The 25,154-nt window shown below is 57.0% G+C and overlaps 1 protein-coding gene across 1 annotated transcript in view; it reads left to right on the forward strand.

The window, feature by feature from the left end:
- The first annotated feature begins 1,690 nt into the window (after positions 1-1,690).
- LOC123347462 overlaps positions 1,691-25,154 on the forward strand; it is a 145,690-nt gene continuing 122,226 nt past the window's right edge. Inside the window, exons 1-4 of the mRNA XM_044984877.1 lie at positions 1,691-1,751; positions 15,477-15,542; positions 16,227-16,547; positions 17,612-17,941. Of these exons, the coding sequence (XP_044840812.1) occupies positions 1,691-1,751; positions 15,477-15,542; positions 16,227-16,547; positions 17,612-17,941 (778 nt within the window). The remainder of the gene's footprint in view (positions 1,752-15,476; positions 15,543-16,226; positions 16,548-17,611; positions 17,942-25,154) is intronic.

Here is a 25,154-nt window from a genome sequence, read left to right on the forward strand (position 1 = left end):
AAAACGCATTCTAAGCTGGTCTTAACACTTTCAGTGCCCTTACAAACTTAGATGCGTCTCACCACAGGCTGGCTGGCTGCCCTTCAGCCAGGCTCTCCCCTTTGATCAGCGCTTCAGTCGCTTTGCGGTGGTGTCTGTAGATGGAGGTGGAAGGGAGAGGAAGAGCAGGGCAAACGTCTCTCCCTTTTATCATGTTCTTTCTTCCCTCTTGGCTTTGCCCCCCGCCCCCTCCTGCCACTTCAGGGTCAGGTGAGCGTTACCTGATTATAGTCCCAAAGGGCCCAAAGGAAGGGGGGGTTGTTCAGCCTCAAAACTATATACATGAAATTACAACCTATAACATCACTATAACAACAATACCCAGTGCATCATGGGCCTTTCGAAGACACCTGACATGACAAACTTTTCATTGGATACCACAGAATCATTTTACATGGATGAACATGGGGGTGCAGGGTGTTCCCCTGAGGTACAGAGCATCACAGGGGGCTGGAGAAACCTGGGTTCAATTGAGGCTGCAATTTGAGGGAGGCAAAACGAGTTGTGAAAATGCCAAGGGACCTGTGATGACCACGAGCAGTGAACGAAGGAGTATTTCATTTTAAACCAGACACCACAGCGCCCCCTAGTGCCATGCTGGGGAATTGGGGTCACCATTGACTGCAGAGTGAGAACACCCCCTCCTGAGCCCCTGCCCTGCTCCCTACAGCACAGCGCCTCCTAGAGCCACACTCGGGGATTGAGGTCAGTACTGACTCTGAAGGGACAGTGCCCCCTACAGGCTCCCCTGCCCTGCTCCCAGCGGTGCTTTAGAGATCCTCCTCCGAGCACTGATGTCACCCATGTGTCTCTCCCATACAAGGTGGGATTGGACAATGGCACGAGAAGCTATGCCAGTCTGCGTTGCTCCTGGCCTGCATGGGTTTCACAGGAGGATCATAGGCCAAGCAGAGGAGTCCGGACTCAGAGATCTGATGCATTCCCCAAATTGCCAGCTCAAACGCTCTCCGTGAGTTTGCTCGATTGCTCACAACACAGAGCTCATCCGCTTTCCTATGACTGAATCTTGCCTATGACTTGTGTTGCCTAGAGGTAGCTTATCCAGTGGTCAAACAAGGAAGAACCTGGGATGCGGGACTCCTGGGTTCAATTTTCCCCCCTCCACTGAGTTGTGTGCCTCAGTTTTCCCATTTATAAATTGGGGATCACGCTTCTGTCACATGGGGATTGTCACAGCTGCAGACTGCGGTGAGATGCTCAGATCAAAGATGTGGCAGGGGCACCAAAGGATTAAATCTCACCACCCGTAGCCCTGTTCACACTGTGGAGGCAGTATTTCCCTTCAGCTCCTCGAGGCAGGGCTGCAAGGTGGTGATGGCGCAGTGCGGGGGCGGGTGGGCCTATTACTCATCTCTGCAACCACAACAGCGCCAGCTGTTTCTCTGCGGCTGTGAGGCTCCCTGCGTCGGCTGGCTCCCCCGGGCTGCTGCGCCCTGCGGTTTCCAAGGGCAGGGCAGTGGCTGGGTTGCTATTGGCCCCCGCCCCAATGCACTGGGTCTGTGTGTCCTGCCCTCCGTGTGATTACGGGGTCGACACACACCCAACGCTGGGTCTCCTTCCTGCTCAGAGACACACACAGCAATGGCTACTGCATTGGTGTCACCCCCACAAACACACCTGCATAGCCGGTATGGAGCGGCAGGTCTGTGTGATCCTGGACGCTGACCATCCCGAGCCAGAGCCAGAAGCAGGCAAAGCAGGGTCCTCTGGACATACCGAGATCTTCCTACAGTTTTCAAATGGGCTGACAGGCCATTTGCTCCAAGCTACACCTCCCTAAAGTCTCTTCCTCACAGCACCACACCTGCCCCTTCTCCCCAGCGCTCTCACTCCCTTTAGCTGATCTCCACCTTGCTAAACCCACCATCACCCCCAAAATAGCCATGCCGTCAGTTGCCATCCCATTGATCTCTCCCCTCAGGGTGTCCTACCCCTTTCCCTGGCCTGTGGCCACCTGCTCTATTTCAATCCATGGCCAGTCGTTAGGCCCAGCTGAAACAGACGTAGTGAGGCAGGTGATATCGGTTATTGGACCAACTTCTGTTGGTGAGACACAGGCTTTCAAGCCACAGGGAGCTCATCAGGTCACTAAAGAAATCTTCATCTGGGTTAGTGTAATGGAGTCAGCACCCACCTCTCGCGAGCGCCCCCACTGGTTGGGTGGGTCCATGGTCTTTAAATCAGTCCCAGCCCTGCCTTTGGGCCGTACCCCCCCCACGGCTTCCTCCCTCCAGGCTTCCTTCCCTCCCTCTCTTCCTCTAAGGCGTGGGAGGGGGACGGGAATCGACCTAAGATACGCAACTTCAGCTATGAGAATGTCTTTGGTCAACTTACCTCACATCCTCACAGCACAAGGTCAACCGCCGCCGCTCCCCTATCGACTCCACTTCCGCCTCTCACCGCGGTGGAGTACAGGAGTCGACGGCAGAATCCGGCGGGTAGTGTAGACATACCCTTACTCTGTTTTGGTCCCAGTTTTCAGCTGGGGCTCCTGACAGTTCAGTCCCCTTCTGGGGGTTTGCTGATGTCCACTTGTAGGCCCTTCCCCAGTGGCCTTCAGGAGGGCTTGGGCACACCCACAGCTACAGGCCCCAGCCTTCACCGCTGCCTTATCCTTAGCTTAGGGCTCAGCTAAGCTGAGGCCTAGTAGCCAGCCAGGAGCTCTTCCTTGCTCCCCCAGTCCCTACGAGCACCGGGCTGCCTGTCGTGCTGCAGGTCCCTGAACCTGCCACACCATACATGCGCCTCTAGCTCTAGCAAGGAGCTGCACTGGCTCTGTAGCTCCTTTTTATACAGCCCTGCTGGGCATTGATTGGCTGCTTCCCCTGCAGCCACTCTACCCTCCTTGGAGGACCTCTCCACTGCTCCTGACCTGTGACAAGTGTGGTAGGACCCTGAGGGCTCCAGCAGGGGGCCTCTGGGCTAGTCCAGCCCATCACAGTTAGTTAGAAGCATCAGGGCATTTCCCGGGTCTGCCAGTTGCTCAGAGCAGCTGTTAGACTGTAATGACGGCCAGACTGGGTCAGGCCAATGGTCCATCTAACCCGCTATCCTGTCTCTGACAGTCACGGATGCTTCAGAAGGAAGGAACAGAACAGGGCAATTTATCCTGCGATTCATCCCCTGTCATCCAGTCCCAGCTCCCGGCAGACAGAGATTTAGGACACCCCAAGCACAGGGTTGAGTCCCAGACCATCTTGAACCCAATTTTACTTTGGCCTTCACAGCATCCCCGAGCAGTGAGTTCCACTGGTTGTCAGTGCATTGGGTGAAGAAGTATTTCCTTCTGTTTGTTTCAAACCTCTTGCCTGTCCATTTCATTGGGTAATCCCTCACCCTTTTAAATAACCCTTCCAAGTTCACCTTCTCCACATCCTTCATGACTTTATAGACCTCAATCATATCCCCTCCCGCCTCAGTCATTTCTCTTCTAAGCTGAACAGTTGCCGTCTTTTTGGCCTGCCCCCTGTTCTGTCTGGATTTATATCTGTCTCCAGCTGTGACAAAGGGAAGAATTTTTTGCAATATTTTCACGATGCTGGCATGTGCCTCAGTTTCCCCTCTCTACTTGACAGTGCTACCCAGTGGGAGGGGAAAAGGGGGAAGGCTGCTATAAGGCATTTGACTGCCAAGTGTCCCTGCAAATCCCGACTCAGGTGCATTGCTCCTCCACGGGTGGACAAGCCTCTACCAGGCATCTCCCTCATCTGCCCTCACTGGGCAGAGCTTAGGGGGTGAAGATGGAGGGCTGGGGAGCAGAGACTCAATCCAGGAGATAGGGAGGTTGTGTGGCCGACCCTGAAGGACGTGTGGTCCCTCTCAGGGGTCTGGCACATGGAAGAGGTTCCTCCAAAGGACAGTTGAGAAGATGGGGTATCCCCTGAGCCTGGGTGTCCGTGGCAGAAGCCCAGGGAGGCCCTTGGCATCCTTTCAGCTTGGCCTATGGTGCCCAGCGGATCCATGGTGCACTGCTCTGGACATGCGATCCATGCTCAGCAGTGGGAGGGAAGGGGGATCTAAGGGGAGCGGTGGAGGGGAGAGGTCAGCGGGGGAACCAATGTGCTGAGTATAAGGAAGGGGTGGCTATACTGCATAATGGGCAGCAGAGGATGGGGGTGGGAAGGAGCAGCTGTGTGGATGTTGAGGTGCTCTGTTGCCAGAGCAGGGAGTAGAAGACCCCAGGAGACAAAGGGCTAATGAGGGGGGTGAGAGTTTCACCCCCCCAAAATCTGTAGTATCTGTGTAATGAAGAGAAAATGGGAGGTGTTGCGGGGATATACTGGGACTCCAAGTTGTCTTGACAGGCCAGGATCCTGATTTCCAGCTCCTGAAGTGCTGTCACCACTGGACCCGACTCCCTTCCTGAAGCCATGACCCCTTGGACTGGATGTGGGGCCTAGATCAGAGGTGGGAAGATTATAGCCCATAGCCCACATCTGGAAAAATTGTGTTGTTTGGGGAACACCCCCCCACACACACACACACACAGGAATGTTGAGAAAACTTAAAATATCTGCGGTAGTTACGTGCTTATCAAAACTAAACTTGCTTTACTCCTTAAAGAATGGGACATGCATTATGTAAAGTGGTGGTTTTCAACCTGTGGTCTGCAGATCCCTCAGGGTCCGTAAACTAACATTTCCAAAGGCGGCCGCACCTCCATTTGAAATTCTTTAGGGGTCCGCGTTCATGTCACCCTCCCCGTCAGTACCTGGGCCAAATTTGGTGATGAATCCTGCTCACCTGCTACATGAGGCCACACACTTTGGGCCCCACACTACAAGAAGGATATGGAAAAATTGGAAAGAGTCCAGCGGAGAGCAACAAAAATTATTAGGGGGCTGGAGCACATGATTTATGAGGAGAGGCTGAGGGAACTGGGATTGTTTAGTCTGCAGAAGAGAAGAATGAGGGGGGATTTGATAGCTGCTTTCAACTACCTGAAAGGGGGTTCCAAAGAGGATGGATCTAGACTGTTCTCAGTGGGGCAGATGACAGAACAAGGAGTAATGGTCTCAAGTTGCCATGGGGGTGGTTTAGGTTGGATATTAGGAAAAACTTTTTCACTAGGAGGGTGGTGAAGCACTGGAATGGGTTCCCTAGGGAGGTGGTGGAATCTCCTTACTTAGAGGTTTTTAAGGCCCGGCTTGACAAAGCCCTGGTTGGGATGATTTAGTTGGGATTGGTTCTGCTTTGAGCAGGGGGTTGGAGTAGGTGACCTCCTGAGGTCCCTTCCAACCCTGATATTCTATGATTCTATGAGGCACGTTGCGCATATGCTAAGAAGGGTCTGCAAATGCAGGGAGAGGGGAGGTTGAAAACCACTGATGCAGAGTTGAGTTAGCGTCTTAAACAGTGTGGTTTGGTAAGGTTCTGAAATGTTTAAATTCTTTTAGTTTTGCTTCAGATAATGACAAATACACCTCGTCTTAGGGCTGGAGCAGCAGATTCACAGTAAGGTTCTTAGGAGTATTTTTCTTTTTGCCCCTCGGCAAATAGGGGAAAAATATAAAATGTTGTGACTAGCAAGCGTCAACAGTGTAAACAACACAGGTTCTAGCCTCTAGGCTGAAATAGGATGTAAAGAGACCGGATCTGACACTATCATGCAGTTGCAGAAGAAATGAAAGTTTCTAAAGGCAAAGCTCAGAAAAGGAAATAATTGGGCCTCTAACGTAGTTAATAGAGCACAGTATTAAGAGGGACGCTCCCAAGAGCTCCCTGCAGCTAGAAAGCTTGCCTCATTCACCCACACAAGTTGGTCCGGTAAAAGATATCACCTTGTCTCTCTCCTAATGCCTGCACCCATGGGGGTATGAAAAGACGGCAAACCACAGTGTTAAAGGCCAACAGTGCATTCGGGTATATAGCTAGACTTTATAGTAACACCACCAGACTCTTTAATAGCACATTATCCTCATGCTCCTACCTGGGGCGAGGCTCTGTAGCTCAGGGGGTTAGAGCTGTGGTCATGGAATGCAGGGGTTGCAAATCCAAAATTCACTAGGGCCTGGGTAGCCATCTGTGCTGTCCTAGGAACAGTCACTAACATCTCCTTGGAAATGCTGGTGGAACTCAATTTTTCTCTTCTTCCACTGTTGGTTCTGAGAGAGGAAATAGTCCATGTAACGGCTTCTTTTCAATTCCATGGCCCATCCCCGCCACTAGGGGGCAGCAGGCACACACATATACACACACAGAGAGAAGTTCCCATATCCTCCAACAGGGGGCAGCAGGGACACACACACACACACACACACATTCCCATATCCTCCAACAGGGGGCAGCAGGGACACACACACACACACACACACACACACACACTTCCTACCATTCTTAACCTTTATCACTGTCTCTTGCTTTCGCTGCATTTGCTAAACTCAATTTCAATTAGAAAGGCATGACTCTTTCTGTCCCAAACTGCGCAGTTCTGTTGCTGGGAGGAGGAAGGAAACATTGAGCCCCAGGGAGAAGCGGCTCATGAAGAACATCCTTCCCACCTAGGGGAGTCGGCGGGAGCTGCCCATGGGCGATGGGTGATCACATCAAGGGGAGAATGAATGGAAGGTTCTACCAGGCCAGGCAGCTGCTGTGGGGTCTGTGGCAGGGACACCCCCTGTGGTGAGACACTGTGTGTATTCACGAGGGGGCCCTCTGAACAATGGGGGGGGCTGATCTCAGCTGGGGTGTGAGCAGTGTCTGGCAAGACTTGGGGGGCCTTGATCTGAGTCTGTGCAGCACCTGGCACAACGGGGGGCTTGATCTCAGGCGGGGTCTGGGCTGCATTAGACAATACGCTGAGGCTCCGTGCTGCAGCTCCCTGCACAGCAGCAGACACTGTGCTGCAGGGCAATGGGGAAACTGAGGCACAGCCTCATCCAGCAGAGAATAACCAGCTGCAGAGCTAGAGCTCAAAGGAGATACCGAGCCCCCATAAGCTCTGGGAAGGGGCCGCTGCCTTTGGGGACCAGGGAAAAGCCCCAAGGAGGGAGACCCAGGCGGGTGTGAGGGGTGCCATGCAGAGTCTACCTCTGTGAAAGTGGACCTGCTGGAAACAGACTCTGGTCCTGTTAATCTCTCTGGAACCCAGGAGTCCGAGGTGCGGAAGGCTGATGGAGGGAGAGAGGGAACGAGACAGGCTGAAGGAGAAGAGCAGGAGGTGACTAGGAGAGAACGAACAGACACAGAGGGGATGACAAGGGAAAGAGGAGGAGCGTAGATGTTGCATGTTATTTATTGTTTGATGGACACAATCTGGTCAAGCCGAGCCACAGCGTCTTATCAGCCACGCTCAAGGCACGAAGACCTGCAGGAAGCTGAGTCATTTTGCAGCCCTCACCAACATGTGTCAGGGTTTGGGGGACAGAAACGGAGTGGAAGAGAGAAACAAAAGAGTGAATGGGCCGGGCTGTGGGGAGGAGTGTGAGTGGGAGCAAGAGATGGAGAGAAAGAATGAAAGTGAGCGACAGAGGAAAAAGACAGAAAGCAAACGGAAGAGTGAGACCAACAGCAGAGAGTGAATGAGGCAGGGGCTGAAGGAGGGGAGCAGAGGGAAAGAGGCAGGTGCCAAGGGAGAACAGCGGAGGGGAAGAGGGGAACCAAGGCAGGGACTGAAGCTGGTTGGGTGTGTCACTCACCCAGCACAGGGAGGAGGCCAGTTAGCTCCATACTGGGTTGAACTGGCCGAGGCTGGGAGCTACATCCCCCGCGCCCGGCCCTGCCTCTCTGCTGACAGCAGCCGGGGCCCCGGGGCCACTCTCGGTGCAGCGGGAGGAAGTGCTGTCTGAGAGACGCAGCCACTGCCCCGCCCCAGCACGGAGGTGTCAACCACTGTGGGCTCAGAGCCAGGCCAACCACAGCTGGGAAACAGGGCTCCCACAATGCCTTGCTGCTCTCAAGCACTTGCTCCAGGTGTGAGCAGTGAGGGCTTTGTGGGGGTGGGGCTCCGGGGGGGAAAGGTTGGATCCTCTTACATCCTGTATTCGGGGTGGGGGAGAAAAGGGGCACACAGAGTGTTAAGGGGCACCTTACATGGTCCAAGGCCGACTGCCCCGCCTCTCCGTGGGGTTCTGCTGCAGCCTTCACCACGAGCCGCTCCACTCCACCAGCCATCCTGTGAGCTGCTCCCGCCGTCCCACAAACTGCTCCGCTCTGCTCTGCTCGCCGTCCCGCGGGCCACTCCAACCAGCCCACAAACTGCTCCGCTCAGCTTGGCTCCGCTCCACTCCACTCACTGTCCCACAAACTGCTCTGCTCTGCCAGCTGCTTAGCTCCACGTCCCATAGGCGTCTGCTCCACTCGATTCACCATCCCACAGGCCTCTCCAACTGGCCCGCAAACTGCTCAGCTCCGCTTGCCGTCCCACAAACTGCTCTGCTCGGCCAGCTGCTTAGCAATATATCTTCAAGCTCCCCCACTAGTCAACACAGCACTCAGTGATCTGAGCAGCTGGCAATCTTAGCACTTTAGTGATTTCAGCTTGTAGTAAGGGAGCCCCAGCGCTGGTGCACCATTGGCCCAAAGTGAATTCAGCATAGCAGTCTGTAACTAGATCCTTTATGAAATCAAAATTAACTCTGGTATTTCACAGTGGAGGAAAAAGAAGAGAGGGAACTGGTATTTCATGCCCTCAAAATAGACCCATACTATCAAGTACAAATACCTGTCCTCAGTTTCTCTCAATTCACTGGGTTTTGGAACACATGTCCCTTGTCTAGCGAGTGCTACTTAGTTGATGGTGAGACCCTCTGTCATAAAACAGTTCCACTGGCCTTGATTCACATAATCAGGATAACAACACTTTATTCTTCCTGCCCCAATAACAGAGAAACTGGGGATCCCACAACAGCCAAAGTGACCATTTGGGCACCTGAGGGCTCATGCTAGGTGGGGTGGGTGTGCCTATGCAAACAAGACCAGCCCCTGAAGTTCTTTTCCTCATTCGCCACCATTCACCGCCAGATGTCAGGGTAGAGCTCATCCTGACTCTGCTTACACTGGTAATGCAGCCAGCTCTTGGGTGGGGCAGCTGGGGAACAGCCGCAGAGGAAGCACCAGGCAGGGTCTCTTTCCAGCCCCTCTCCCCACTTCCTACAGCATTTCCAGGAGCTGCTATTTGGGGCCCAGGGCCAGGCTGTGGCTAGTGCAGTCCCTGTCTCTGGGTGCTTGGTGCTGAACTTTCCCCTTTAGGGGGTGCTGGCTCCACCCCTCAATAACAGGCCACGCCCCATGTATCTCTGAGCCCCGCCAATATCAGGTCCCACCCTAGAGCTGGGGTATCAGGGTCACCCCTGACTGGGAGGGGGCAGCCACATGCCCCTGCCCCCAACACACAGAGCCCCCTGAGCCAGCCAGTCCCTGCCCTGAGGCCGGATCAGAGCCAGCACCCTCTAGAGGGGACAGTACAGGGGTGACTAGCAGCAGGTCTCCTCCCCAGCACCAGGCGCCCAGAGCCTGCAGCCGGCTCAGCTGAACCCTGTGGCTTGAGGTCGGCTCTCAGCCACATTCCCTCAGCCTGGCCTCAGCGTGTGCCCAGGAGAGGGACTGCACTAGCCATGGCCCGGCCCCTGGGCCCTAAATAGCAGCTCCTGGAAACGCTGCAGGAAGTGGAGAGAGGGGCTGGACTGAGACCCTGCCCTGTGCTTCGGGGGAGGGGCTGGAGGGGTCAGTAGGTGGGGCCGTGCTGCGGGGAGTGGGGCAGGGGGCTCAGCAGTCTGTACTTTCCGCTTGCCGTCAGTGCTGACCTTAGTACTGCAGTTAGGCACTAGGGGGCGCTGCCTGTTACGCCAGAATGAGGGGGCCCTAGGCAGTGTCTCTCTGTGGCTGTTCGCCAGCCACCCCACCCCAGGATACATGATGCAACAGGATCCTCCCCCGACCACCCCCAAAGCCCTCTCTGCTCACACTGGGTGAGGGGAAAGCAGTGGACGTGTTATTCCTTGACTTTAGAAAAGCTTTTGATACAGTCTCCCATAGTATTCTTGCCAGCAAGTTAAAGAAGTATGGGCTGGATGAATGGACTATAAGGTGGATAGAAAACTGGCTAGATTGTCAGGCTCAATGGGTAGTGATCAACGGCTCCATGTCTAGTTGGCAGCCGGTATCAAGCGGAGTGTCCCAAGGGTCGGTGCTGGGGCCGGTTTTGTTCAATAACTTCATTAACAATCCGGAGGATGGTGTGGGCTGCACCCTCAGCAAGTTTGCAGATGATACTAAACTGGGAGGAGTGGTAGATACGCTGGAGGGTAGGGATAGGATACAGAGGGACCTAGACAAATTAGAGGATTGGCCCAAAAGAAACCTGATAAGGTTCAACAAGGACAAGTGCAGAGTCCTGCACTTAAGATGGGAGAATCCTATGCACTGCTACAGACTAGGAACCGAATGGCTGGGCAGCAGTTCTGCAGAAAAGGACCTAGGGGTTACAGTGGATGAGAAACTGGATATGAGTCAACAGTGTGCCCTTGTTGCCAAGAAGGCTGACAGCATTTTGGGCTGTATAAGCAGGGGCATTGCCAGCAGATTGAGGGACGTGATCATTCCCCTCTATTCAACATTGGTGAGGCCTCATCTGGAGTCCTGTGTCCAGTTTTGGACCCCACACTACAAGAAGGATGTGGAAAAATTGGAAAGAGTCCAGTGGAGGCCAGCAAAAATTATTAGGGGGCTGAAGCATATGATTTATGAGGAGAGGCTGAGGGAACTGGGATTGTTTAGTCTGCAAAAGAGAAGAATGAGGGGGGATTTGATAGCTGCTTTCAACTACCTGAAGGGGAGTTATAAAGAGGATGGATCTAGACTGTTCTCAGTGGTACCAGATGACAGAGCAAGGAGTAAAGGTCTCAAGTTGCAGCAAGGGAGGTCTAGGTTGGATATTAGGAAAAACTTTTTCACTAGCAGGGTGGTGAAGCACTGGAATGGGTTACCTGGGGAGGTGGTAGAATCTCCTTCCTTAGAGGTTTTTAAGGTCAGGCTTGACAAAGCCCTGGCTGGAATGATTTAGTTGGGGTTTGTCCTGCTTGGAGCAGGGGGTTGGACTAGATGACCTCCTGAGGTCCCTTCCAACCCTGATATTCTATGGAGCTGTCAGCACAGGCGGTGCACAGCGGCTGGTAGCTGCAAGGCATGCTGGGAGCCCTGAGGCTGGGCCGTAGTCAGCCTCGCTTTGAGCCCACAGCACTTGATGCCTTGCTGCCGGGACGGGGTGGTGGCTGCGTCCCTCGGACAGCACTTTGTCACGGACTCACAGATCGTGCGGTCCATGCGGGGTGCCCCTTTCCGTGAGACAGCCCTTCTCGGGGGTCCACTCTCTCTCGGGGTCAGGGCCCTCCACCTCCTGGAGCCGCACCTCTCTGAGCATTGGCACATCTGTTTCTCGCCCTGAGCCTGTCCCGGAGTGTGGGGGAGACCAGACCCTGCACCCCCGGCTTCCTGCGATTCACCGTGACTCTCAGCCAGCCAGTAAAACAGAAGGTTTATTTAGACGACAGGAACACAGTCCAACACAGGTCTTGCTGGTACAGGCAACAGGACCCCCTTTAGTTAGGTCCATCTGGGGGGTCCCAGGGAAGCCACAGCCCCGTTGGGAAGCCCAAGCCCCGTTGGGGTGCCCCTCTCCATTTCCCAGCCAGCTCCAAACTGAAACTTCCTCCAGCCTCTCACTCAGCCAGGGCCGGCTCCAGGCACCAGCATCCCAAGCAGGTGCTTGGGGCGGCAATCTGCAAGGGGCGGCAGTCTGTGTGTTTTTGCAAGTGGACTCCCTGAGGAAGGTTACAGGGGATCCTGCATTGGGGAAGGGAGCATATCTGAGCATGTAACATGAGAACCCAGGAGGGGGGTTGGAGGCCAGGTAACACCTCTGCCCGGAGTGTTGATATCATAGAGTCATAGAAGATTAGGATTGAAAGAGACCTCAGAAGTCATCTAGTCCAACCCCCGCTCAAAGCAGGACCAACCCCAACTAAATCATCCCAGCCAGGGCTTTGTCAAGCCAGGCCTTAAAAACCTCAAATTTGGCGGCAGCTTCTATGTTCATCTGTCCGCGGCGCTGCAGCTTCTGTCTTCCGGCTGAAGACAGAAGCTGTTGCCGAATTGCCACTGTGGCGGAAACGCGCATCATGCTGCCCTAACAGCACCCGGACTGCCCCCGCCCTGCGAGGCAGCAATTCGGCGCGCTGCTTGGGGCGGAAAAAACAGTAGAGCCAGCCCTGCACTCAGCCTCCCCCCGGCTCCTCCCCCAGCCTTTGTGTCCTTTGTCCAGTTTCCCGGGCAGAGGTGTCACCTGGCCTCCAACCCCCCTCCTGGGTTCTCATGTTACATGCTCAGGTGTCCTCCATTCCGCAATGCAGGCTCCCCTGTAACCTTCTCAGGTCAATACGCCCCACTCAGCATTCAAATAACACATCAAGAATATGCCCACTTCGTCACAGGGCCCCCTCAGGGAGTCCACTCGCTCTGGACCCCCAGGGCCTCTGCCCCCCAAAGGGGTTGATACCCCCTGTTCTCTAGCCCGGAGTGACTCTCAGCCAGCGTAAAACAGGAGGGTTTATTGAGCATGGAACACAGCACAGGAAACTCTCTGACCCTTAGGCCTGGCCTCCCTCAGCCCAGCACATTCCCCGTCTACCCTGGATCCAGGTCGGCCCTGCCTGCCTCCTCTCTCCAGCCCCGAGACCCCTGCTCCCCAGCTGGACATCTGATATCACCAGCCCCAGGCACCACCTCTGTCCATTGTCTTCTCTCCAGGTAAACAGGGTCGTCTGGGCCTCCTCTCCTCTCCTCTCCGCCCTCCTCTGCTGGAACCGGCTGGTCAGGTCACTGGCCAGAACCGGCTGCCACTCCTGAGCTGGGCCAGGTCACCAGTCGCTGGGGTCTCCATCCTCCAGGCCTCGGCTGGGGTCCCAAGTTCCCTCTCCGGTCCTGTGTAACAACAAACTCCCTCTCCCCTCCCTCGTTAAACCAGTAACATCCAGAGACACTGAGTCCCACTCCCTCTGCATGCAACCCATTGGAAAACCACAAAAAAAAATAAAAAAATCCCCCACTTCGTCACACACTTCCTCCCGCTGCACCAAGAGTGGCCCCGTGTAGCCCCGGCTGCTGTCAGCAGAGAGGCAGGGCCGGGCTCGGGGGATGCAGCTCCCAGCCTCAGCCAGTTCAACCCAGTATGGAGCTAACTGGCCTCCTCCCTGTGCTGGGTGAGTGACCCCCCCACCCCGGCTTCAGCTCCTGCCTCGTTCCCCCTTCCCCTCTGCCCCCCTACCCTGGCCCCTGCCTCGTTCCCCCCTTCTCCTCTGCCCTCCTCCTTCAGACCCTGCCTTGTTCCACCTTCGCCTCTGCCCTCCTCCTTCTGCCCCTGCCTCGTTCCCCCTTCCCCTTTCCCTCCTCCTTCTGCCCCTGCCTCCTTGCCCCTTCCCATCTGCCCTCCTCCTTCTGCCCCTGCCTCCTTGCCCCTTCCCATCTGCCCTCCTCCTTCAGCCCCTGCCTTGTTCATTCCCTGCTCTTTGTCTCACTCTACAATTTGCTTTTTGTCCTTTTCCTCTGTCACCCACTTTCATTCTCTCTCCATCTCTTGCTCCCACTCCCACGCCTCCCCCCTCTCCCCACCCCGGCCCGTTCACTCTTGTCTCCCTCTTCCTTCCGCTCTGTTTCCGTCCCCAAAACCAGGACACACGTCGGGTGAGGGCTGTAAAATGACTCTGTTTCCTGCAGGTCTTCGCGCCTTGAGCGTGGCTGATAAGACGCTGTGGCTTGGCTGGACCGGACTGTGTCTGCGAAACAATAAACAAACCCCACGCGACCGCCGCACCCCTCCTCTTTCCTGTGTCGTCCCCTCTGTGTCTGTTCTTTCTCTGCTAGTCACCCGCTGCCCCGCTCCTTTGGCCCTGGCTCATTTCCCCCTTCAGCCCCAGTATCACGCAGGGAGCTGCAGCACGGAGCCTAAGCGTGTTGTTTGGTGGGGAATTTCCTAGAGCAACAGGCTCCGTCAGGCCAGGCGCTGCCCAGACCCCGGCCGAGATCAGGGCCCCCTAGTGGCAGGTGCTGCAAGGACACAGATTGGGGCCCCCCTTGTGAATACAGAGAGTGAAACTGACAAGAATCGTGTCAGTTTCACCCAGCAGCTGCCAGGGTCTGGGGGCCCTGTCATGTGCCAGTCTCTGCCCCCAGAGCTCCCAGGCTCCGGGGCCGCCCAGCTCCCAGGCAGGCAGCGGGGAGGCCTGGCCTGGCAGGGCTGCCCCGATCTGCGGGCCTGGGAGCCCAGGATCCCCTGCAGCCTTCCAGGAGCCCGGCCTGCGACCCACTGACCAGCTCTAGTGGGACCAGAGCCCAGGTGTCCTGTCAGCCACCCCCGGCCCCATCCCCCGACCCTCCTCCCTGTCCAGCCCCAGCTCCATCCCCCGACCCTCCTCCGTGTCCAGCCCCGGCCCCATCCCCCGACCCTCCTCCGTGTCCAGCTCCGGCCCCATCCCCCGACCCTCCTCCATGTCCAGCCCTGGCCCCATCCCCCGACCCTCCTCCGTGTCCAGCCCCAGCTCCATCCTCCAACCCTCCTCCGTGTCCAGCCCCGGCCCCATCCCCGACCCTCTTCCGTGTCCAGCCCTGGCTCCATCCCTCGACCCTCCTCCCTGTCCAGTCCCGGCCCCATCCCCCGACCCTCCTCCCTGTCCAGCCCCGGCCACATCCCCCGACCCTCCTCCATGTCCAGTGTTGGCCCCATCCCCCGACCCTCCTCCGTGTCCAGCCCCAGCTCCATCCTCCAACCCTCCTCCGTGTCCAGCCCCGGCCCCATCCCCCGACCCTCCTCCATGTCCAGTGTTGGCCCCATCCCCCGACCCTCCTCCGTGTCCAGCCCCAGCTCCATCCTCCAACCCTCCTCCGTGTCCAGCCCCGGCCCCATCCCCCGACCCTCCTCCGTGTCCTGCCCCGGCCCCATCCCCGACCCTCCTCCGTGTCCTGCCCCGGCCCCATCCCCGACCCTCCTCCGTGTCCAGCCCCGGCCCCATCCCCCGACCCTCCTCCGTGTCCTGCCCCGGCCCCATCCCCGACCCTCCTCCGTGTCCTGCCCCGGCCCCATCCCCGACCCTCCTCCGTGTCCAGCCCTGGCTCCATCCCTCGACCCTCCTCCGTGTCCAGCCCTGGCTCCATCCCTCGACCCTCCTCCGTGTCCAGCCCTGGCCCCATCCACCGACTCTCCCCTGTGTCCAGTCCCGGCCCCATCCCCCGACCCTCCTCCTTGTCCAGCCCTGGCCCCATCCACCGACCCTTTTTCTTTCCTTCTTTCCCCTTGTTCCCTGTAACAGACCGGGATGGTCTGTAATCCAATATCCAGCGTCATTTGCCCCACACCCCTCGATCCTGCCCCCCATCACCTGTCCCACCCCAGAGCCCTCACCCCCCTCTTGTCTTCTCTCTTACAGCCTGGCTGCAGATCCTCCCCCGGCTGGTGTCGTCCACGGGGACTGAGGGACCCGGTTCATCCCCTGGTCTGTGCAGGGGGGTCTGTGGGTGTCGTTGTTGGAAGTGGGGGCTGGCTGGCTAAAGGGGGGTGGAGAATGGGGCACGGGGCCTTTCTCCTCTAGGGGGCACCGGCTCCCATCTGGTCTCCCCATGGGGGGGGGGGGGCTGGCTGAGGGGTGGGGGATGGGCTGTTGTCATCTCTTGTCCTCTCCCTCCACTTCCTGTGTCTCCTGACCACAGCCCCTGAGTCAGCTTCTCCCAGGCTGGGGTGGGCAGCGCGGGGCTGGGCCCCTCCCAGCAGAGCCAGGCCTGGGCCGAGCAGAGTCTCCTGGGGCTCGGGGGGGAGGATAGAGGGAGGGCTTTTGAGGCCCTGGGTCTCCAGAGGTGCCAGTCATCCCTGGGTCCCTGTGGAGACGAGCAACATGCAGACCATACTGCTTGTCTGGGGGTCACCAGGGCTGATTGAGAGGGAGGGGAAATGGGGGGAAAGAGAGGGGTGGGGTCCCAGCAGGGTTGGGCAGCAGGAGTGGGGTGTAGGGTGGAGTCCCAGGACGGTTAGGGGGTGGGGGAAGGGGAGTCTGTGTTACAGACACTCAGAATTTGGGGCTCTGACCCCATCGCTCCCCACCCTGGGGAGACTGACTCCCCCCTTGCACCCCAGATGTTGCCCTCCTCTTTTGCCACCCTGCTGACGGTCCCTCCTTTGCCAGATTCCCAGCCGCCCACCACGGTCCCGGCTCCCCCAGCCCCCAGCCTGTCTCTGAGCCCCCCGAGTCCAGTGAGGGGGCAGCAGGTCCAGCTGACGTGCTCTGCTCCGAGGGGCTCCGGGGCCCTGGGGTTCGTTTTCTATGAGCAGAGGAGTGGGATCTGGGAGAGGCTGCGGTCCCAAAGCAGTGGGACCTGGAGGATCAGCACAGAGAACAGTGAACTCAGCCGGACTTTCACCTGCTCCTATCGGATCCAGAGCAGCCCCCCAAGACAGCCCCACTCCCAGTCTCTGCAGAGTAATGCAGTGACCTTGCTCCTGACAGGTAATGGGAACCGGGGTCGAGATCTCGGCTTTCCTCTTGCTGCAAAAGTAGGGATTAGGAGCTAGGACTCCTGGGTTCTCTCCCCAGCTCTGGGAGAGGAGTGAGACCTGATGGTTGGGGTGGGAGCTGGGAGCCAGGACTCCTGGGTTCTCTCCCCAGCTCTCAGAGGGGAGTGGGGTCTGATGGTTGGGGTGGGAGCTGGGAGCCAGGACTCCTGGGTTCTGTCCCCAGCTCTCAGAGGGGAGTAGGGTCTAAGATGGGTTGGAGCATGAAAAGGGGTTGGAAGACAGGACTCCTGGGTTGTAGTCCTGATCGTTCCACTGAGTTGGCTGTCACGCTATGTGCCTCAGTTTCCCCTTTTGTTAAGTGGGGATGTAACCGTCGTGACCGCCCCCCCGCCATAGGGTTCCTGAGGCTTGAATTACATCCCTGCCCTTTGAGCTCCCGGGCGGCGCTTTCCCTTGGGTTGTCAGGGATAGAGACGGGGGTGGGGGTGAGGGAAATATCTGGCAGTGGGAGAAACGGAACCAGAAGGAAGTGGGTTGGGTGTACATCCCAGGGGAGCGGGTGACCCTCAGGGGCGAGGGGGTGGCCAGGTACAGGTTCTACAGGCAACCAGGGGGACTGCAAGCTGACGAGGTCCCTGAGCCATCTGGCGGCGCCCGTTCCCCGCCCCTAACCTCTGCTGCCCCCTAGCGCCCATTATACAGTACAGCCGCCCCTTCCCCACCCCACCCTCTGCTGCCCCCTAGTGCTCATTATACAGTCTAGCCGCCCCTTCCCCACCCCTCACCCTCTGCTGCCCCCTAGTGCCCATTATACAGCACAGCTGCCCCTCCCCACCCCCACCCTCTGTTGCCCCAGTGCCCATTATACAGTATAGCCACCCCTTCCCCACCCCCACCCTCTGCTGCCCCCTAGTGCCCATTATACAGTACAGCCACCCCTCCCCCGCCCCCACCCTCTGCTGCCCCCTAGTGCCCATTATACAGTACAGCCTCCCCTTCCCCACACTCAGCATTGTGGTTTCTCTGTTGACCTCTGCCCTGTCCTGCTCCCCTCAGATCCCCCTCCCCAGCCAGTGCTGAGCGTGGATCCCCCGTCCGGAGTGGTGAGTGAAGGGCTCCCCCTGCTCATCACCTGCATGGCCCCCGGGGACGCCAGCAAGAGGAGGTTTCACTTCTACAAGGATGGAGCTGCGCTCATCCCCGGGGACACAGGGTCTGAGATCAGCACCACAGAGCCCAGCACCGGCTCTATGAACTTCTCTGTGCTCAGCATCCTGCGAGCCGATCCCAGCAACACCGGGGAATTCAGCTGCGGGTACGAGGTGAACATGAGCGGCAGGTGGATCCCATCCCCCAGGAGCCAGGCCTTGAATGTCACCGTGACAGGTGAGGCCTTTAATCGCACCCCACAATAACCCCAGCACCCCAACACCTGCTACCCTGGGGGAGACCCTAGAGCCAAGAAACAGCATGTGTTAGAGGCGGGCAACAGAACCACATGTGGATCCAAGGGTGAAGTACCTGAGTCTGACACCAGGTGGCAGCAGTTCCTCATGGGCAGGCAAAAAATCCCACCTTAAAAGGGAGGGCCCAGATTGTTCCCTGTCCCAGCTGGGGTCTGGAGCAGTTAGTGGGTCTCCAGACGCTGCCTCCTCCCTTCTTCCTGGCTGTTAACTCGTCCCCTCCTTTTACCAGACTGGTCTCTGCCCTTCCCCCTGGTGGCTGGGTGCGGTGGGGCTGCTGCGGCTCTGGCTCTGCTGCTGCTGCTCATCTGCCTCTGCAGGAAGAAGGCAGGTGCGTGAGGCGTAGGATGGGGAATGGGACCCAGGCGTCCGGGATGGCAGCACAGGGCATTCACCCCTAGGGGGCACCGCAGCTCTCAGTGCCTGTGGGGGATGGGACCCAGGCATGAGAGACAGGAGTGTTCTCACCTTGGGGCGGCTTCAGCGCTCTCAGCCCCCACAAGGAGTGACGTGGGATAGCAAGAGCCAGTTGCAAAGGACTGTGGGTAACTGGCTAGAGCAGAACTGCCATACAAGGGATCATAGGTAGTTGGGTACCACAGGACTCTGAAACAAAGGACTGTGGGTAACTTGGCACAGCAGACTCCTATGCAAAGGATTGTGAGTGATTTGCCTCTGGGGGGAGGGAATACCAGGAATGGGCTGAGACCCAGCCAACTTCGGGTAGGGGACAGGATGGGGGATGGGACCCAGGCATCCAAGAAGCAGCACAGTCACCTCACCCCTGGGGGAGCCGTTCAGGTCCCAGACCCAGGGCCAGACAAACTGGGAGGGTGGATGGGTCCCAGGCGTCCGGGATGGCAGGGTGCTCCCCCTTAGGGGGCATCGCAGCTGGGGAGAGACGGGTACGAGAGACTCTGTGGAATCTCACTTTAATTCAATCTCTTTCCCTTTCTTCCCCAGCTACCCGCCGGCTCTCCACGTAAGTTCCTCCAGGTCCTCTGGGTCCTCAGGGCCCTCCGTGGGGCCAGGAGCCATTTGTCCCTGGGAGGGCAAATCTGTTCTAACTGGTCCCTCAGTCCCCAGGGGATAGAACCCAGGAGTCCTGGCTCTCGACCGCCCCTCCCGTCTCCCCCGCCCCATCCCCGCAGTAGGTCAAAATTCTGCTTCCCACCAATTCTCTTTTCCCGCACCTCACAGCCTCCTGGTGGTCAAATTGGGAATTGCAGTCACCACCCTCTGGACCCAGCTAATCCCAGCAGTCCCCCCTTGCCATGCTGAGCCCCATATTGACACACACACACACACACACACACACACACACACCACCCCCAATTCCCTTCCAGGTCCTACTGGAAGAGAGGGGAGCTGCGCCGGTCATGGATAGCGAGACGGTATGTAAGGGGACAGGGTCTGGTCCTCCTGGCCCCACCCCCCCAAGGGACTGGCTCTAGGGTCACCCCTCCCAGCCTGGCTCGCTCACACCCTCTAGTGGTGACACCAGCACATAGCGGGTCGCACAGCTTGGATGAGGGCTGGGCATTGAGCTCAAGTGATAGGGGCTCCAGTCCATGGATCCAGGTGGCCAGGGGAGTCAGTCTATGGGGGGAACATGTCCCATAGAAAATAAAGGGGGGGATTTCTGTAGCTGTGATGCCATGAATGATATGGAGGGGCTGGGGCCCATGTGGGGCACTGGATGGCTACATGCACCCGGGGCTGGTCTCAGTGGGGAACACCATGGGAACAGGGATCGTTTGGAGGTTGGGGGAGACCAGGATGGATCTCAGGGGAAGATGTGGGGCAGGGAGACCAGGCTGGGGCAGAAGGGGGGTCAAATAGTGCACAGGACAGGAGGGAGGTTGGAGGGAATCAAGGGGAGGGTAAGGAAAAGAGAATGAAGGAGGGAACTGGAGTGTGACCGAAGGGAACGAGTGAAGGGAATGGGACGAAGACAGGAGAAATTGATGGAGGAAAGGGAATAGAGAAAAAAAGGAGGAGAGGAGGAAAATGGGGAGGGAGGAGGAAGGAGAGAGAATGAAGGAGATGGAGGAGGACAAAGAGAATGAACGGCTAGGAAAGGAGGAGAGAAGAGAAAGTGGTGACCCAGAATCCTTTGCAACAGCGTGGGGCATTGGGGGTCATATGGGCTGAGGACAGGGGCCCCCAGCAGCCTCCCACCCCACCACTGAACCTCTGCTTCTGCCTTCGCAGGTCGGCCGAGATCTCCGGGCTAAATATGTGTAAGTAATGACTGCTCTGATCCCACTAAGGTCAGCCCTCCCACCTCCAGGACACCGCTGGCCTCCCCTTTAAGAGGGCGATTTCTAACTGCCATACTCTGGCTTCAGTGGGTTACGATGTTGCCTTTCAATTCGTGGGTTTCTCCCCGCACAGGCTCAGCGCACAATATCCTACATTGCTCTAAAATGGATCCCCGTTCAAAGGCCTTGCACTGAGCACAGCGATCCTGAGACCTTCGCTTTTGGCCGAGGCCCCAAGGTCCACAGGACCAAGCGCCCTCCTGTTTAATGGCTGTTTCCCCTTCTCTTCACAGGCGGTGTCGCGGCAGAGACACAGTAAGTTGCCTCAATTCCAGAGGCCGATACCCTCCCCCCCCCAGGGACTGTCTCTGCCTTTCCCTGGCAGGGCTGTCCATGCCCGCCCACCCCAACAGACTGGCCCATCCCATAAGAACCTCGTTATTGGTGAGGGGCAAGGGGAACGGTCACCCCAGCCGGCATCTGATCCGGGTAAATTTCCTAGGTCCCCAACTTCTAACCTATGGTCACGTAACCTGCGGTGCAACACTGCCACCTAGTGTTATGGGGCATCTTCTCCCCAGGCCAAGCTGGTAGGAACTGCGTTGAGAGTGACTAGGCTTGGCAGAATTCGGTTTTCATTTTTCTGTATTTTAAATGGATAATATCAGTGGTTATTTTTAAGCATTTTCCCCTCAATTTTTCCTCTTCAACTTGTCACAGCTGCAGGGAATTCTGAGCGGGGCTTAGACTCTAATTATTTAAGGACAGGAGACCAGGGGCGGCTCTACACATTTCGCCGCCCCAAGCACGGCGGCATGCCACGGGGGGCGCTCTGCCGGTCGCCGGTCCCGAGGCTCCGGTGGACCTCCCGCAGGCGTGCCTGCGGAGGGTCCGCTGGTCCCGCGGCTTTGGTGGAAGGCTGCCGGCAGAGCGCCCCCCGCGGCATGCTGCCCCAAGCATGCGCTTGGCGCACTGGGGCCTGGAGCCGCCCCGGCAGGATACAATGAGACTCAAAAAGATGAGTGTCACTAAAACAAATTGCCAATGTCCCATGTCAAAATAGGGAAATTAAATATCCTTAAAGCAAACTAATCAATTCTCAGGCAGCATTCTTCTTACTTTGCCGATTTGTAAATTTTGATCATCAATGGAAATACTTTTTAAATCCGTTTGTGTGTGTACGGCAAAGTTGACCTTTTCCGATGTTGACCAAGGAAGATCTAATGCTCCCAAACCTACAAATGAAAGAGAACATGGAATGAATGAATGAGTTTGAGAGGAGATGAATGAGAGAGAGGATGAATGGGAGGCAGAACGAAAGAACGAGACTAAATGAGTACATGAATCAATGAAGAAAGGAAGCAGAAGAGATGATTGGGAGACAGAAGGAAAGAGGGAACCAAAGAGAACAGAAAAGTGATTAAGAGAAAGAAAGAATGAATGAAAGAAAGAAAAAAGAGATGATTGAGAGAGAGAGAGAGAGAGAGAGAGAGACTGATGGATGGAAGGAAGGAAGGAAGGAGAAAATGACTGAGTTTGCAAAGAGATGGATGAGAAAGAAAGATGAATGAATCAATGGGAATGGATGATTGCAAAAAACAAAAACTATAATAACCTTGACCCAACCACCGCACCCACCTCTCTCCCCAGTGCCATTCCCCCGATGACCCTGCATCTTCCTGCTCTGGGATCAGACCCTGCGCCACCACTGATGTTTGGTTCTCTCTCTTTCAGACCCGTGTATGTCAACATACCCTTCAGGGCCGGCACAGGTGAGTAACATTCCCAGGTGCCCCCACAGTTGACACATACCCCACTGGTGGGGGACATGAGGTCTGGAACTCTGGGGCAGGGTCCATAGGCACCAACACCAGTGCCTGGAGCACCCACGGGGAAAAATTGGTGGATGCTTAGCACCCACCGGCAGTTCCCCACCCCACCCCAGCTCACCTCCGCCTCCACTCTGCCTCCGCCTCGTCCCCTGAGCATGCTGCGTGCCCGCTTTTTCCCCCTAGCTCCCAGTGCTTCTGCCATGAAACAGCAGTTTCGCACAGCTGGGAGGGGGGAGGACAGGGAATGTGGTGCGCTCGGGGGAAGAGGCAGGGCTGGGGCAGGGATTTGGGGAAGGCGTCAAATAGGGGCAGGGAGGGGGCGGAGTTGGGGCAGATACTTTGGGGAAGGGGTTGGAATGGGGGCGGAGTGGGGGTGGGGCCAGAGGCAGGGGGGCGTGAGCACACAGCGGCTCCGGGGAAAGTTGGCGCCTATGGTGGGGTCTCTGGGGCACTTACCCTTTAAGATGGGAATTTCTGACTGCCACACTCTGGCTCCCTTGTGGGTAATTCTAATCTGAGGTTGCCACCTAACGGTTCAAGATGGGAACCACAGCACAGATAAGCTCCTCTGGGAGACCAGGCTGCAGGGCAGGGGGGATGATCTGTTGTGTGATTAGCTCTGCAGCAATGGAGCCGTGATAGGCAGGTCCAGCCGGTGACCCACAACCAGCCAGCGCAGCCCAACAACCCTGGAGGGAAGCCTGGAATGGGTCAAAAACCCCAGGAAAGAGCCAAGAGAGAAGAGGATGCAGATACCACAGAAGGGCGCAACTCCTCGGTAAGATCCAGAGAGTGCACCCCCCCCGAGCCCCACATCCTGATCCCTGCAGCACAGCAACCCCCAGCGCTGTCCTGGGGCATTGGGGTCAGCAATGACTGCATGGGGAGAGCGCCCCCTATTGCACCTCCACCCTGCTCCTTGCAACACAGCTCCACCTGGCACTGCATAGGGGTCAGCAGAGACTCCATGGGGAGAGCCCCCCCTTCTGAGTCTCCCATCCTACTCCCCACAGCACAGTGCCCCCTACTGCCACACCGAGGCATTGGGGTCAGCACAGACTGCAAGGGGCGAGATCACCTACTACAATCCCCCATCCCACGGCCTGCAGCAGAGCACCCCCTAGTGTCCCACTGGGGGATTGTAGTCTGCACTGAGCAGAGAGTGCCCCCTCCTGAGCCTCCCACCCTGTTCCCTGCAGCACAGCCCCCCTCCCCCCCAGCTGACACGAGGCCCTGTCTTTTCTGTCCTAGGTGAGCAATCCTGTCTATTCCATGGTGACTCCCTCTAGTGCCGTGGCCCAGCAGAGAGGAGGAAAGCACATCTCAGAGGCTGTGGTGTACAGCAAAATCCCGTACTGATCACGGCCTCTGCCACCACCCCATCCCCATCCCACCCCATGCTGAGAACACCTCACATAACGCCCCATCCCCCCAACCTTCCCTTCCCTGCAAACTCTGTTAACGGCCACAAACTTCTTTCTGCTGTTTGAATGTAAGAGAGTGGGGGGCTGGCAGCCAGGAATCCTGGGTCCTATCCCAGCTCTGGGAGGGGAGTGGGGTTAGTGGGTTCGAGCAGGGGATGGGGCTGGGAGCCAGGCTCTGTGAAGGGAGTAGGTTAGAGCAGGGAGAGCAGTAATTCCTAACGCTTGGGTTAGTTTCAGCACACGGGTTAGAGGAGGGAGTTTGGGTTTTAATCTGTCAAAGAGAAGTGTTTGCAGAACTATGGGAAATAGTCCAGAGGGGCCCCTACCCCTATGTCTGTTCCAATGCACATTGCACCCTCTTGTTGTGGGAAACCTTCTCTTACAATGGGACCCGCCTGGATATTATTACTCCTGTTCCTTCACCGTGGAGTTCTGGGTCAGTGTTTTCAAAAATCCTTTAAACAAAATGAAATCAAGTTGGTTTTCATTAAGGGGTTAGATAGGGGAGTAGCCTTGACACACACACACACACAGATCTCATCCCCTCCAGTAGGGGGCAGAAGGGAGGGGGACACACACACACACACGGCTGGTGTACAGCCTGCGAGCAAGAGATCTATGCAACATCCCCAGCATCAAAAGAGCATCCAATACTGTGAAACATTAATCAAACCACTGAAATGCAGCCAGCTCTGGGGTGAGGACTGACCGCTCTTTACACAGTTAGCACTAGCCCTCCAAAGGGATCTTCACCCAGGGCTGAAACACAGCCAATTCCGGGGGATGGTTTAACAGCAGTTTAGCAGCATCAGGGCAAACGCTGCAGAAGTGGATCTTGCCCCCAGCACCAAAATGCAGCCACTACTAGGGTGGAAGGTGGCAGCTCTTGAAGAGCTGCCCGGCAGAGCTTTCGGGAGATGGGGGCCTGGAGAAACCTGGGTCCAACTGAGGCTTCAATTTGAGGGAGGCAAAACAAGTCGTGAAAATGCCAAGGGATCTGGGATGGCCACAAGCGGTGAACTAAGGAGTATTTCATTTTAAACCAGACAGCACAGCGCCCCCTAGTGCCATGCTGCGGAATTGGGGTCACCACTGACTGCAGGGTGAGAACACCCCCTCCTGAGCCCCTGCCCTGCTCCCTACAGCACAGCGCCTCCTAAAGCCACACTCGGGGATTGAGGTCAGCACTGACTCTGAAGGGACAGCGCCCCCTACAGGCTCCCCTGCCCTGCTCCCGGCAGCGCTATAGAGATCTCCCCTCTGAGCACTGACGTCACCCATGTGTCTCTCCCATACGAGTTGGGATTGGACCACAGCACAGGAGGCTACACCAGTCTGCATTGCTCCTGGCCTGCATGGGGTCCGCAGGAGGGTCATAGGCTGAGCAGGGGAGTCTGGACTCAGAGATCTGACGCATTCCCCAGATCGCCAGCTTGAAGCCTCTCTGAGTTTCCTTGATTGCTCACAGCAGAGAACTCATCCACTTTCTTATAACTGAATCTCTCCTATTGTGTTGCCTGGAAGTGGCTTCTCCAGTGGCCAAAAGAGAAGGATGCTGTGACACGGGACTCCTGGGTTCGATTCCCCGCTTCCACTGAGTTGTGTGCCTCAGTTTC

The sequence above is a fragment of the Mauremys mutica genome, chromosome 13 (genome assembly GCF_020497125.1).
Source record: "Mauremys mutica isolate MM-2020 ecotype Southern chromosome 13, ASM2049712v1, whole genome shotgun sequence".
Classification (NCBI taxonomy): Eukaryota; Metazoa; Chordata; order Testudines; family Geoemydidae; genus Mauremys; species Mauremys mutica.